Raw genomic sequence first — 16,294 nt, 5'->3', positions numbered from 1 at the left:
AAACATGTTGGCTGGAAGTATTACCATACATAGATCCTTAGAACCATCTGATTTAAAATTTATATGGGAAGTAAAGGAACATAATTATCAAACTAGTTCAAACAAAATAAAACATAACCTCAAAAGCCCCAGTAATCACAGAAACAAAGTTGAAAGACAAATATCAGGTAATTTTACCAGAAAATTATAGTAATCAGGACAGTATAGATAAAACTGGCAAAGGACAGATAGACATATAAGGGGATGGAAAAGAATGGGAAGTCCAGAAAAAGATCAAAGGATATATACATATATTGTCTCTCCCTTTATATACATATGTATGTATGTTTTGTTTGAACTGTTTTGATAATTATAGTTCCTTTACTTCTCATATGTGCATGTATACACATATACATACACATATATGTATATACACATACACACATACATATATATGTGTACATATACATATGCAAACACACACATACATATATGCACTATAAATATATGCATACATATATATGTACATATGCATCTATATACACATACATATATGTATGTGTGTAGAGATATGTATCTATGTATATAGATACATATGTGTATATGCATATATATGTATGTATGTGTATATATATATGTGTATATATATATATATATATAGTTAACTTTTAGAAAGATTCATTGACAATTTAGTGAAGAAGGATAGCATTTCAACAAATATCTCTGGAATTATTAGATGTGCATATGAAAAAGGAAACTTTGACCTATATTAATATTAAATGTTATGTTAATATGAAAATGTTAAATATGAATTAATTAAAATGTAATGCAAGAACGGTTTGTAGGCCTACAGTATGTCTAAGCTATAAATATTCCAGGGAAGAGTCTCTGTGACCCTTTGTTAGGCAGAGTTTTTGAGTGTGCTACCAAAAGCACTGTCTATGAACGACCATTTCAGACGTCAAAATTAAGCACCACCACTCACCAAAACACACTAAATTCAGTAATAAGAAAATGAGCCCCACACCAGAAGAAAACATTTTCAACACAGCGTTTCCAAATTGTGTGTAAGAATCAAGAAATCTCAAAACTTTTGTTTGTGGGGCTAGAGCGATTGGCTTCGTGGGTGAAGCCTGAGGACTGGAGCGAGTAGGGATCTTGGAACCTATGTAAAAACCAGGATCTCGGCACTCAGGAGGCAGAGGCAGAGGGATGTTTGTGAGTTCAAGGCCAGCCTGGTCTACAGAGTGAGATCCAGGACAGGCACCAAAACTACATGGGGAAACACTGTCTCGAAAAACCAAACCAACCAAACAAAAAAAACCAAAAAACAACATGCTGTGGGATGTTCTGAATGGCAAATGTGTTGCTCTGATTGGTCAATAAATAAAAGACTGATTGGCCCGTGGCTATGCAGGAAGTATAGGCGGGACTAACAGAGAGGAGAAAAGAAAGAACAGGAAGGTGGAGGGAGTCACTGCCAGCCACCTCCATGACAAGCAGCATGTGAAGACACCGGTAAGCCATGTCCCACGTGGCAAGGTATAGATTTATGGAAATGGATTAATTTAAGCTATAAGAACAGTTAGCAAGAAGCCTGCCACGGCCATACAGTTTGTAAGCAATATAAGTCTCTGTGTTTACTTGGTTGGGTCTGAGCGGCTGTGGGACTGGCGGTGAGAGAGATTTGCCCTGACTGTGGGCCAGGCAGGAAAACTCTAGCTACAACAACAACAACAAACCCAAAACAAAAACAAACAACAACAAAAACAAACAAAAAACAAACAAACAAACAAACAAACAAAAAGGCGTGGTACTGTGCACTGTGATGGTCTCTGGCCGGCCAGGCCAGCTGAAGCTGTAGCTGAGCTTCAGTTTTAGGGAACACTAAGGTGCGGGCTGGTGAGGCAGCTCAGCAGGTTGAGGCACTTTCTGGCAAGCCTGACGACTTGTGTTCCATCCCTGGGGCTCACGGGGCAGGAGGAGAGAGCACCAACTCCCACACGTTGTCTCCTGATCACCTCACATGTGCTGCGGCATGTGTCCCTGCCCACATACTCACAAAGAAAAACAAACAAACCAACCTAATTAAAAAAAAAAAAACCTGGAAAAAAAAATGCAAGATGACAGCCTGACATTAACCTCTGGACTCCACACAGTCACTCGTGTGTGTGAGTGTACCGGCTTACACATGAGCTCACACATGCGTACACCACATATGTACACATACACATTTGTTTGTTACAAAAACAAACAATGGTATTGAACAGTGAGCAAGACATCTGAAAGCAAAAACTTTCCTCAAGGTGGGTTGGGGATTTAGCTCAATGGTAGAGTGCTTGCCTAGCAAGCGCAAGGTCCTGAGTTCGGTCCTCAGCTCTGAAAAAAACTTCCCTAACGGAGATAATAGTGAAAAGGCATAGGAAAGGATTCTCAAGTCATTAGATGTGAGCTCTCACTAACACACCTACTGGAATGGCTTAATTTTTAAGATAAAGAGACACACAGACAGACACAATACCATGTGCTACCTGGAGCTCTCATACATTGTTTATAGAAGTGTAAAATTTTATAATCTAGCTGGGCATGATATGCCTATAGTCCCATAGGGACTACCTAATGGGGTGGCCAAGACAGAAAGATCTCTTGAACCCACGAGTTTGAGGCTAGCCTGGGCACCATAGTGAGACCCCCACTTCAAAACTTAAGAAAATAAATGCTTTAATTGCCACAGGAAAGAGGCCAACATTTCCCTGCAAAGTTGAACAAATAGTATATTACACTTACAATATCACCCAACAATATGAGCAACAGGGGTGATGGAAATATTAGTGTCTGAAACAATGCCTTGGGCTTTCGTTTGCAGCTTTATGCTAGACTGTTTACCATGAAAAATCACTCCAATAAACGGATCCCACATATTGGATGAAAAATAAAACAAGAATGTCAGGAACATATAAGGCATTCTCAGAGGCTGGTAAGTGAGCGACTGGCCATTGAAGAAACTGAAGCCAACCGTTGCCCTAGGCGAATGTTTCAGACATGAATTCCCCCTTTGGTTTTTACAGCACTGGAGGATCCTGGGGATGGGAGGTAAAGTGTAAGACTCTCTCAGGCTGAGGGAGCTGATGGCTGAGCCTACATAGAACTACATCCTGTGAGACTTTTCCTTCTCTACTTCCCACACCACGGCAGCCTTCTTAGCATCTACGGGAGAAAACAAATTCCTTTGAGATTTTTTTTTTTTTTTTTTTTTTTTTTAGATTTTATGACTTTATATTTGCTGGGACATGTCTCTGCCACAGATCTAAAACCCAAGCCTTCTTAAGCATTCTTAACCTTGGATATTTTCCATGTGCATACAACTGGAATTCCCCGATGTGGGTGCTCAAACCCGCCCCACCCCCACCCCATCAGCTAATTAAGTTAAGCTAGGTCTGAGTTGACAGCAGTCCTGGGTACATGGAAGAATCAAATGAAAATTCACTCTGAAATGCATCTTCAAATGAAGTCTTGGAGAACTGTCATAGAATAAGATTCCCAGGAATATAAGCTTATAGAAGGAGAGAGAGAGAGAGAGAGAGAGAGAGAGAGAGAGAGAGAGAGAGAGAGAGAGAGAGAGAGAGAGAAACATTTAAAGGAATAAAGCATTATGAGCAAAGAGCAGCAAAAATCAACGGACAATATTCTTTGACTTCTGAGGAGTTCAGATTTCAGTATAATGATGGACAAAATGCAAAACAAACATGTAAATTTATATATAGTTATAAAAGAGTACAACTAAAACATATATCTTGTTCAACGTATGTATGTGAGTGTATGTATACATTTAACCAAAGGGCAAAATAACATATATAGACAGGAGAAAACCAAAGAGAATATTTAAAAGTGAACAGAAATATAGCCGAATTTAATAGACCAGTGAGAGCTGGAAAAAGAATTCAGGAGCGAAACACACAGCTGAAGAAATCATGCAGACTGCAGACCAGGAAGTAAAGATGTAGAACTGTGACGCTTGTGTGTGTGTCTTGTGTGTGATGGGGAATGGAAAGGAGCCCAGAGACGACGGTACTGGAGAGCCAATAGCTGAACATTTCCAGGACTGAGAAAAGGCAGTGATCCAAAAGAACAGAAGTCCCAACAAATCTCAGGTGAAGGAGCAAAAGGATTTCTGTACCTAGATCGCTCCTCTGAAACTGCAGATCCCCAGAGGTTTAAGGGGGCGGGGCTTAGAGCAGCGGCCTTAAAGGGACTTCCCATGGGAAAGTAAGAACTAGACTGGAAGCCTGCTTTCTAACAGAGACAATAAGTGCCAGAGAAACTAGAAAAATACTTCCAGTGTCCTGATAGAAAATATCTCTCAGCACAAGACAAAAGCTCAGGAAACTGCTTTGCAAAACTGACAGCTACATAAAGATACACACACACACACACACACACACACACACACACACATACACACACACACCAGAAGTGGAGAGAGTTTGTCCCTGGGACTCTTCAAGAGAATTTAAATTCAAAGAATTTAAAGACTGTCTTTCAGGATAAAGGTCCACCCTCTCACTTGGAACTTCTGAGACAGGAAAGAAAGACGGACAGGTGGTTAGGTTGGAAGGAGAGCTAAACAGAGCATGACTTCAGAAAGCCATGTTTTGGGGAGGTACAATTTACAAGGAGAAATAAAAGGGCTTGAGAGAGGGCTCAGCAGTTAAGAACACTTGCTGCTCTTGGAGAGGACCTGGGTTTGCTTCCTAGCATCCACAGGCTGGCTCACAACTATCTGTAACACCAGTTCCTGGGGACAGGACGTTCTCTACCAGCCTCCGGAGGCACCAGGCACACATACATACATGCAAGTAAACACTCATAATACTATATGTATATGTATATGTATATATACATATATAAGAATATATATTCTTCAGCATATATATATATATATATATATATATATATATATATATGCTGAAGAAAGAGGGAAGGGTGATACAGACTATCCAGAGCGTATACATTACTAACACCAGTCTTGGTTGCTCCCTACATCACTGAGAAAAGGACAGGAATTCTTTTTTTTTTTTTGATTTTTCGAGACAGGGTTTCTCTGTGTAGCTTTGCGCCTTTCCTGGGACTCACTTGGTAGCCCAGGCTGGCCTCGAACTCACAGAGATCCGCCTGGCTCTGCCTCCTGAGTGCTGGGATTAAGGGCGTGTGCCACCACCGCCTGGCAAGGGCAGGAATTCTAAGAGCAGGGCTCAGCATAGCACCTGCTGGCACTGGTACTCAGGTACTCTCTCTCCCACGTGACACTGACGCTACATTATCCATTCTCCTTCCTAGAGCCATTTCCCTCCCTGTGCCATAGATCCCATACTCCTCCCTGGGTGACAACACTTTCCCCCTCCTGACAATATCAGCATCCTCTTTTCCTTTAGCTATTAGAATCAACGTAACATATCCTGCTTTTTAAATCATTGAAAATAATATTTTCTACTGTACTCCCTATTCTCCACAGCGCCCCATTTTCTGTTCTCCTTTGCAATAAAACTTCATGGCAAGGGCATTCTCTACTGTATTCCGATTACTAAAATATGCCTAAGCCAAAGAAGAAACTTGGTAAGATAGAAAATACAATAGGAAGGGTCTTAATGTCATGCCAAGTACATAACAGGCATACTAGGCACTTAATGGATATTTGCAAATTTCAGTGGATAGAGGAAATGTAAAAACGGTGAATATTATTACCCGTTCTTCCCCTTGTTGAAGATGACTGTTTTAAATCTCCACTCATACTGGTGACGGTAGCCTTGTAATTTCGTCCGGGGATCAGGTCCATAAAGGTGAATTCTTTGGCATCTTTGGGGAGTGATTTGTGGATGACTAAGAGGTCTCTGTCAGTCAGTGAAATGATGTATTTCTCCCATTCACCTGCGGGGGCCTGCCACGTGATGGCCAGTGATGTTTCGTTAGCATGTTTGACACGAAGCTGGAGGACAGCCAGGGGAACTGAGGGGAAAAAAAAATCAATTGAGACTTGGGGTCACTGATCCAGTCACAGCCATTAGTAATTTTTAGAGACCATCTGTTCTGGTCTCTGCAGGAGTGGGGTGAGATCTTGACTGCTCAGCCATCTTTCCAGCTGTGAGAGTTTCTCTCTTCTCATGAATCCTTGTTTTGAAATCATTAAACAAAGTCCTGTGACCATAAAACTAAAATGAATAGACTATGCTTGAGTATTTAAGTGGAGTGAGAAGTATTTCTTACTCTCAATGCCTAGAAAGACCAAGTGTTCTTCTCTTTCTGAGAGGACCTTGCTCTGTCATGAAGAGGATGGCAACTGGAAAGGAATAATAATAACCTTAGGAAGGGCAGCCCTTATCTTAAAAGAATCTTAATTTCTTCCACTTCTTTAAAAGATGCTATCATTATCTAGAAGACATTGTTAACAGCAAAATATGGGTCCCACAAAACAACAGGGAAGCAAAAAAAAATTTTTTTTTTCTTCTTCTTATTTTTTTAAGAGGGTGCCTGGACTGGTCTACTCTGGCGAATACCCTAACTATCATCATAGAGCCTCTGTCCAGTGACTGATGAAAGCAGATATAGAGATCCATGGTCAGGCACCAGGCTGAGCCCCGGGAATCTAATTGATGAGAAAGAGGAGGGATTCTGCAGGCCGGGAACGCCAAGATCATGATGGGAAGATGTGCAGAGATGACCGGCCACACTAGTGGAAGCCCATGAACTGTGGACTGGTGGCTGTGGAGCCCCCATGGGACTGGACTAGGCCCTCTGGATATGGAAGATGGTTGTTTGGCTTGAACTGTTTAGGGAGCACCCAGGCAGGGGGATCGGGATCTGCCCTGGGTGCATGGGCAGGCTTTTGGGAATCCGGTGCCTGTGGTGTGGCGCCTTGCACAGCCTTGGTACAGTGGGAAGGGGCTTGGACTTCCCTAGGCTCAGTGTGCTGGGCTTTGCTGACTCCCCATGGGAGATCTTGATTTGGGGGATGTGGGGATGTGGGGTGGCTTGGGAGGGAGGGCTGGGAGATGGGAGGAGGGAGGAGGTGGGATCTGTGGGTGGTATGTGGAGTGAGTAGAAAATTTCTTAATAAAGAAAAATTGAAAAAAAAAAAAAGACAAGGTTTCTTCCTGTAACAGCCCTGATTGTCCTGAAACTCCTTTTGTAGACCAGGCTAGCCTTGAACTCACAGAGATCCACCTGCCTCTGACTCCCAAGTGCTGGTATTAAAGATGTGTGCCACCACTTCCCAGCTAGGGAAGCCAACTTTTAAAAGAGTTAATTGTATACAACTACAATTTGACTTGAAATTTCCTCTTCTTTGTGGCCCATGGTGGCCGGTGAGAACGGTTTGCTGTTAGGTGACACTTGGATCGCATTCTGACAGTGAAGTCCGCTCTGAGTCACAGAGTGGAGTCAGCCATTAGTTGACCCAAATTAACCATAGAGGTTTTGGAGGACTGAGGACAGATAGGAGACAGGAGGTAAGGAGGGCTGAGAGAGTATCTCAGCCCCTTTGGATGAAGGAACAGTGGGAGAGGTGGGAGGTCACGGGTGGCTTCTCCACAGCTTCTCTGATCATTCAGGTTCTTACTCCAGTGTCGGACTCCCGATTTTGTATTGATAAAGAACAATCAGACAGACGTTTCACCTGTTTGCTATTTTAATGAACCAGAAAACCCTGGGAAAAAAATTGTGCAAATCAAGGGGTTCAATTTTTTTGTATTCACTCTAAGGATATCTGCAAAGCCACTCAGGCCATCAAGGGTATATGTTTCTGGGGGAAAAAATCAAGTATGTGAAAGATGTCACTTTAAAGAAGTAGTGTGAGTCGTTGCAGCCGTACAAATATTCAGGGTCCAGGCCAAACAACGGGGCAGGACACTGGGCCAGTGGCCCCAAAAGAGTGTTGAATTGCTTTGCAGCTCACGATTAGAAGCGCACAGTGAGAGACCGTTGAGGGTTTTGCTGTGGATTCAGGCAAGCACGGACGATGCTCTGCTACATATGCAGTGCTCAGAGTCAGATTTCTGCACCCTCCAGCCACATGGACATGAACCTTATCAGGTAAGAACATCTCCTAAACTAGGAGACGAGGTTGCACAGAAGAAACTGAAGAAAAAGAATATTGTAATCTGAAAGCAAACTGAGCACGAAATAAATTAAAAAAAAAAAATCAAAGTTGGAGGAAGGCTTCTCCAGAGAATTGTGCCAATGAGGCTGGACACTGGTGTGATTTAAACCACTGGTGTGGTTTTGTGATTTAAAATGTCTTTTCTTGGGGCTGGAGAGATAGCTCAGTGGTTAAACTGAGGACCTTGTACAGGACCTGGGTTCAGTTCCCAGCACTCAGGTTGGGATTTTACAAGGTCCTGTGGGGCCATTTTATAGGTTCCTGTTACTCTCGGGCTGTTTGGGATCTTCTGCCCTCTACTGGACTCAGGAGCACATAACCTCCCCCCCACACCCCCACCTCAACAGTTTAAAGATCATAAAAACACATCTTTAAAATGTCTTTTCTTTCATGAAATAATAGAGTTACCAGTGGACAAGAGGCCTGATGTTCAAATTTGACAAAATTAAATGTTCGAAACTCTGTTAGCTTCATAATACTTCACCTTGAGGGAGTACAGAAATACAAGGTCTGTGGTTACGTGATGCAGGGGAATGAATTAATTTCTGTCAATCACAAACCCAATCACGTTTGTTTACCTGTCCTGCCTCGGCAGCGCTCAGAATTCCTCAGGTTCCCACTCTCAACCATGACTTCTACCTCGTACTGTCTTCCTGGTATGAGCTCCACACCATCCATGACGTAGTGGGCTTCCTCCTTCCCCACAGTGGCATTGAGCAGCGCCAAGGAGTCATTGAAGAGCAGGATACGATAGTGCTCCCAGTCTCCAGCAGGGGGCGTCCAGTTCACGGCGAAGGACTTCATCCAAATCTCGTTGTATGAAACCAGATTCCTCACTTTTTCTGGAACTAAACAAGCATATGCCAAGGAGGTATTGAAAACCAAAACTAAGAATATTCATTTTCTTTTCATGGGAAGCAATATACAAAGAACACACTGTCTGCTATTGTACACCCGTGGATCCCTTTCAGATATCTGTGTACCTCAGGTGAGTCCTCTTTCTTCATTTTGAAGACATTTGACATTTCAAGAAATGCATGCGCCATCATTTCCGTAACAGGACAGTTTGACACTCTCTTGCAACACTGTTCACAGCCCAGAGACGTGATGCTGTTTTTCACTGCCTGTCTGCCAGCCCTGGAGATCATACTGACGTTGCATCTCGTGGTGGGGGCAGTGACAAATGTACCATCTTTTGAAAAAGATACTAACTAGATGCTGTGGTCATGAGACATTCTTAATTTGTTTAATTGCAACTGGAAAGAACTACCTTCGTGCATTATGGTTTTAGGCATGTTTGAGTACAAACAACTCAGACTCTCTTTAAAAGACATCAACAAACGGAACCCCAGGTCCTTCATTTACATCCACGTCTCTTCAAGTTCAGAACTGTCCTCCTCTTAGACCGACCCTTGACTTCTCCCTGCAGTTACCCTCCCTCCTTCCCTGTCCCATTTAGCGTGTTCAGGGGTGTGTGCTGCAGAACTGTGTCTCCCGAGCTCCTCCCACTTCTGAGCCTCTGTTCCTGTCATTCATTCACTCACAGACATTCCTTTTTTCCCCCTTTTATTTGCCGGGAAGTCTACACTTTCTAGGTTCCGCTGCAAGGCCATTTTCACTAAGCGTCTATTGATCTTCTGAAGGGGAGTGTTGCTCTTGGTCCTTTTCCGCCATATAGCTCTTACTTGACACCTCTAATGACATTGAGCTTGTACTCAAATTGAACACACCTGGCTTAAAGCCAAGCTCCAGAACCTTCTGGCCAGATGACCATGAACAAGTTATTCAATCATTCTAGTTCATCTGTACAATGTCTATACTAACAGCACAGCTCTTAGCTTACAGTTTTCTTGCAATAAATGCAAAGTGTTTATACAGGGCCTGACATGAAATTACTAAGGCCATTAGCTAAACTAAAGGGTTCTCTCTCTCTCTCTCTCTCTCTCTCTCTCTGTGTGTGTGTGAGAGTGTTAGTCTTTGGTTAAAATGCAACATCTATTAAACAAGGGTCAGCAAGTAAACCTTAATTGAACTACATACATGACCCTGGAAATACCCTCTTTTCATTTAGAGAAATATAAAAATAAGCCACCAAGTGCGTTTGCCCACAGGGTGTACTTTGCAGAACCTTGTCTTAAAAGCCATAGTACATCATGACCCTTTTAACAGTGTCCAAGGTTTGGAATCCAGTGATATAGTCAAATAAAGAACAAGATAACTGTTCAGTGACATCAATTCATAAAATTATTTATGGGAAACACAGTTAAGTGCCAACTTGGCCTTTTTATAAGAATGAACTAGAAATCTTCTCTCTGTTGACATTGGTGCTTGTACATTTGTGCTACTTAGGTGATGTGGAATGAGAAAGCAGAGAGCAGGGAAAACGTGCAGATCACACGGGAACCCAAGCACAGTTGTTTCAATGACAAACTATGTAATTAACCCTTTCTTTTACTCTGTGCTTGAGTTCTATTCTATAGGCATCCTTGGTTATAAAGACCCCACTTCCCAGGTAGGAGAAGAAGTTCCCATCTACATTATTTTGTCCTATTCTGAGATATAGCTGAGAATGATCGAGGCAACCAAAGAATATTTTGGAGGCTGACTTACCTGTTCTGCCCATCGCCATCTTCTGAGCCGATAGTTCACCAGAGATGCAGCTGATGGTAACTTGGTAAAGCCGTCCAGGAACTAAGTCTTTAAATTGAGTTTCAGTAACATGAGGTGTTAATGTTTTGGATTCCTCGATGGTCCCTTGGTGAGACAGGGTAATATTGTAGGAATCTACATCTCCAGGAGGTTTTTGCCACTTGACTTTCACAGAGGTCGGACTGCCATCATTTGTCACCTTCAGATTTGAGACTTCCATAGGAGCTGATTAGCAATGAATGGAAAAGAGATTTTACTCCTCATCTCTTGCCTTCCCTACGGCCACATTCTGACTTAAACTTTAATGCCTGCAGGACATACTCTTTGATCAAGAGAAAATCGCTTGAAAGACAAAATGACCCTGGAAATCCAAGAAAGACCATGCTATGGCAAGAAAACTATCTTGCGGTCAGGAGTCTGAATTCTGGCTGGAACTTGGGAAGCTGCCCGCAGAATACTGGACAGTTCTCCATCAGTCTCACTCTGCCTCCTTGCTTCCTGACAAATAACGCTTGGTTAGAAGACTTTCTGTATTCCTTTGCAGCTCTGGGATGCTTTACATAGAATTCACAAAGAGGTCCACCATCTACTTCATTTCTTTGTGAGTGTGTTTGTGTGTTTCTACATTTAATAACATCAAGTGCACACTAAATAGGTGGATTAGTTGGTAGTTGTAAAAATGTGTGTGCTAAAATACTTTTGAAAAGGCTTTGTGTGCGTGTGTGTGAATGTATGTCTCATGTGTTCAAGTGCCCACAGATGCTAGATGAGGATTTTAAATCCAAGGAGCTGGAGTTACAGGCAGTTGTGAGCTGCCCAATGGGGGTACTAGAAACCTGAAAATGCAGCAAGTGCTCTTAACAGCTGAGCCATCTCTCAAACCCACTAAAATACCTTTTATATTAAGTCATGATAAAGAGCTCTGTTACTCTTTCATCAAAGGAAAGCTCATGACATGAAATAAGCTGTGATGAATATTTCTCCTACCTCTTACGCATGCTGGAACTATGCCTTATGCATAATATAAATTAATGCAGTTTCAGTAAAAGAGTATAGAACAGTGATTTTGCATACTATGCCCAGAAGTGTGATTTGCTTATTCTCTCTTTCTCTCAGACTGTCTTTGTCTCTTTCTCTGTTGCTCTCTGTTTCTGTCTCTGTCTCTCTCTCCCTCTCTCCAGTCCAGGGTGGCCTAGAACTTGCTTTTAATCAAGCCTGGTCTTCAAACGTGTAGTCCTCCTGCCTCAGCTTTCTGAGTGCTGGGATTACAAGCGTACGTCTGGCTGTATTTGCTCTTGATATTTACAAACATCTCGTAAGACATCCTGTGCATTTTTCTTAGGGACATCTTCATATTTTTGGAGTGTGTTAGAAAAGATATTCGAAGGTGTCTGGGTCTCCAGTATCTTTTTCCACAGCCTCCTTTTGTTCCAGATACTCCCCCTCCTAGAGCAATTTCAAAGGTACTCCCGATCTTACAGTTTGTTTTAAAAAGAGATAACTCACAAAGAGAAGTTTATCCACACATTACACTAATTAGGATCATTCAAATGAGTTCCACGAGAACTCTGGCACTGTCTACCTTGAATGTCTGCCTGTAGTGCTCGACATGTACTTAACACTCAGTAAATATTGGCTAAATGAATCAGTGAATGAACAATTCATTAATAAGTAGCATCAATTAGTTTTTTCAGTGGAGGTTGGGTTATGTGACTGGGTCCCACATCATGTTCTTTTGGGTAGAGTGTTTTGGAAATAACTGTCCTAAAAGGCACTGTCTCTCTATACACCCCCAACGCACTGCGGGTGATCCCAAAGATAAGCAATGCCTATTTAAGAGTCAGAAGTAGGAAGCCTTAGGCATGTATTAAGTGGAGGAATTTGAGTCATATCAGCAACTAACTTTGTCAGCTTTAAGATGCTGCCACGGGCGAGCTTTAACTTTGGAATAAAAGAGACTCATTTTTCTTCAGTAAAGTGGAGGTATGTTAAAGTCTTTCTATAACTCATATGAGTTTCAGCTTGTCCTCCATTACCATTATCCAAACAACAACCCCTATTTAAACTCAATTTGGGCTTTGCTCTTGCTTAGCTGAAGAAGGGGAACTCACCCGTCCTCACTAGTTTCCATTTATAGTTTTGGAGTCCTGAGGCCAGGGTGATGATAGTGAGGTTGTAGAGGTGTCCAGGGGTCAGTCCATGAAAAGCACACGAAGTATCACGCTTGTCCACAGTCCTGTCTTGAACTAAAGTCCCTCTGTCCATGAGCATCAGCCTGTACTGTTCCACATTGCCAGAGCCATGAGACCAGGAAATTCGGAGAGAATTTGGACCGGGGGAAATGCCAATATCTTTCACTGGAGATGGTACTAGTGGGATAAAAACACATATCCACAGGGTCATTTGTAATCCCCTTGTAGAAGACATAGACATAGTTCTTTAATTTACATGTTTATTTATACTTCTCTTTATATTTTATCAGAGCAATAGTCAGTAATGGTCCTCAAGAGTTCACTGGAACCTTCATTAGACACGTTTATAAAATCCGCAGGCTTTAAGGGCTAAAGGGACATCACACATTGCCTGTTTTGTCTCCTCTGCTTTATAGAGATGAAGGTGGGTGTGGTCAATGCAGTGTACTGTTGCCAGTGACAATAAATAGGGGAGATAAAGGAACAAACTGTAGGAGGTGAAAATGGGAAGAGAAAGCGAGGAGAATAAGTTACAGGAAAGCCACGCACTTTCTGGGAGTGATATCATGACGCACGGGGACACTAGATGAATTCTTTTTCACCATATCCAGGAAGCAAAAACTTATTTTAAACACGGGTGTATTTAGAAGACATCATAACCTGGTATTGTGGAAATGTACAAAAGAGGAAAAATACATTTTGTGACGCCAATTGGGAAAAAGAGGCAGAAAACCTCATTTTCCTGGATTTGAGTTAGACAGGCCTGTAGGGAATATCTATTTTAAATAAGAGAAAACTCTGTTTTCTGAGAAATCTCATGACTTGTTTAAGATCACCTAGCCAGGTATCAGCACACTGACATACCCTATGCTCAGTCCACTCTCCTCTCCATTATAACCTCCTTTTAAAAGGTTGTTTACTTTATTCACTTATGGTGGGTAGCATAGCTCCATTTCCTTTGATAACATATCATTTTGAAGGTGCCGTAGAGGGCTGGGAAGTGTTCCCCTGGCATGCAGGGATTCCCTGGGGTTTCATCCCCAGCACCATCAGAAAGAAGGAAAAAAAACCCAAGATTATCGTAGACTACTTACCACAGACAACACAGATCTTACCTGTTGACCCATTGGTATACACGGGAAAGGAACGTTTTTCTCCAGAAACAGCCGTGATGGCCATTCTGTAATTACTACCAGCAGTGAGGTTCAAAAAAGTGTATTGGCTCCATGGGTTACTTTCTTGAACTTGGACCTCTTGTAGCTTTTGACTGTTATTATCCAACAGTTGCACCTCATACCAGGTGACTTTGCCAGAAGAAGGGGTCCAGCGCACCTGCAGGGTAGTTGAAGTTGTCTTCTCGGGGTTGACTTCAAACCTAGCAGGAGGCAAGGGATCTGCAAGGCAAACACCATCAAAGAGAAGGCAGCGTGAGGGCTTTGAAAATAACCTGTTTATTCTGCCACAGCCCAGGTTCATTTTCCTTAAAAATTTAAAGAATCCGCTACCTGGGGGAAAATATCTGGCATGTTGCCATACTTGCAAACCCAGTGTTCCATTTTTCAAAGACAGGGCTTCCCTTACCCATTAGTGACGTGAACTCCTATTTGATAAGTCCTTAAGGTAGGTCTGGCCTTGAAATCTCAATCAATGTTTTCTTTGACTTGCAAGTTTAGCATGTTTTTTAGATATTGACGGGGATACAGCCTGTGCTTGGTTAATTACTGATGATCCAACCAGAAAATACAAACTATTAAGAGATAATGAGAGTTGGAAATTTGTACTCAGCCTCTTCCTGGGTTGTGGATTCTTGGTACTATTTACCTATGTAAGTCAGGGTAGCATTTAGCTATTAGATGATCACAAAAGACACAGATTTGATATTGATTCTAAAATAAGAGTTGCTTACCAAAATCAATGCTCTCACTAGCTGGAATTACCAAATATCCTTAGATTTTTAAAATCTTAGTTCTGCGGCATGCTGGAGTTGCCAGGGACCCTAGAGCTAGTGAGATCGACAGTGTTTTGCACTGAACAATTCACTTCATCTCATTTCTCAAAGTGAGAGTCAGTTTGGGGGAGCATGGCTTTCCCTGTGCCGAATCTCCACCATTGAACTTGTATCAGGACAGTATCACCAGCTTGGGAGCTGGGTCCACAGCAGTTCATGAGCAGCTCTTCACTAGGTATGGTGAGGAGTCAAACATGTGAAATCAGTCCGTCCCTGCTTTGCGCGCAGAGGCCAGACCCATTGAGAAACATCCACATGGAAACGATTAGCAATCCTGCATAGTTCTTGGCCCTGAACGTCAGAAGGAGATAGTGGGGGGCAATTTATAAGTCAGGCCATTGGTTTGAGTGGCATCGTTTTGCAGACCTCAGCTTTCTCCACCTCCTGATGGGCTGCATTTTGTTCATGACACCAAGAATTAGAGATGTACTCATAAGAGTGCAATTAAAAGATGATGCCCATTTGCCAATAACACAACTCCAACAAGTAAGCTAAGCTCATTCTGTACTCAAATGTCATTTGTGGCCAGACAGTTCATAGGACTATCTATGGGTAAACAAGATATCATATGGGTAATGCAGCTTATGAAATCCCACACCTTCATGTTTTATGCTATTATTTATATGAATTCATCATTCAGTAAGAATTAAATATGCCACTGATACACCAATAATTATTAAAAATACAAAGAAGAGCTGATAAGCAAATTAAGGCAGTATCTCAGAGAGAGGTCCCAGAGCACCAGTGAGCTTTGAAAACAAGCACACTTCACAATATGTTTTGACCCCTGTGTTCACCCATAGGTTCTAGTTCTAACACTCGGTGACTTTGAATCTGGCTCTATGGCTTGGTGGTTCTCTACTTGGGCAATTTGTAATGCTCAAAGTCAGCTGTCTGTATGGGTCCTATTACATGCTGATTATCTGCCACAGAACCAGTGACGTAGACTCCTAGAGAACATGAACTTTGGGATTAGATAGAGCTGCATTCAGATCTTGGCTCTATTGCATAGCATTCATGTGACACTGTGAGTGAGTGGTACTCCATCAAAACTTCTCTCTCCTTATTTGTCTGAGTGTAACAACAACAACAACAACAATAGTAATAAGAAGAAGAATAAGAAAGAATAATTACAAATACCAGATTTCCAAGGAGTTTTGAGAGCAAATCAGGTATAGAGGAGATTTTACTCAGATGCAATGGGCACATAATACAAAGTCTTGTCTCATTTATCAAAGAAATAAACATTTTATTCTGAATCACTGATAACAAGGAGGCAAAAGGAAAACAAAAAATTCTGCAAACTAAGCTGAT

The 16,294-nt window shown here is 42.0% G+C and overlaps 1 protein-coding gene across 2 annotated transcripts in view; it reads right to left on the bottom strand.

Annotated features, from left to right (window-relative positions):
- Ptprb (protein tyrosine phosphatase receptor type B) overlaps window positions 1-16,294 on the bottom strand; it is a 115,951-nt gene that overhangs the window by 59,932 nt on the left and 39,725 nt on the right. For both annotated transcript variants that reach the window (XM_016007384.3, XM_006988981.4), the window contains 5 exons: window positions 14,088-14,366; window positions 12,892-13,149; window positions 10,742-11,005; window positions 8,710-8,979; window positions 5,722-5,982 (listed from right to left, as the gene is read on the bottom strand). In XM_016007384.3, the coding sequence (XP_015862870.1) occupies window positions 5,722-5,982; window positions 8,710-8,979; window positions 10,742-11,005; window positions 12,892-13,149; window positions 14,088-14,366 (1,332 nt within the window). The remainder of the gene's footprint in view (window positions 1-5,721; window positions 5,983-8,709; window positions 8,980-10,741; window positions 11,006-12,891; window positions 13,150-14,087; window positions 14,367-16,294) is intronic.

The sequence above is a fragment of the Peromyscus maniculatus genome, chromosome 18 (assembly GCF_049852395.1).
Source record: "Peromyscus maniculatus bairdii isolate BWxNUB_F1_BW_parent chromosome 18, HU_Pman_BW_mat_3.1, whole genome shotgun sequence".
NCBI lineage: Eukaryota > Metazoa > Chordata > Mammalia > Rodentia > Cricetidae > Peromyscus > Peromyscus maniculatus.
Note: the sequence above shows the minus strand (reverse complement) of the source record. Positions and strands in the feature narration are given on the sequence as shown.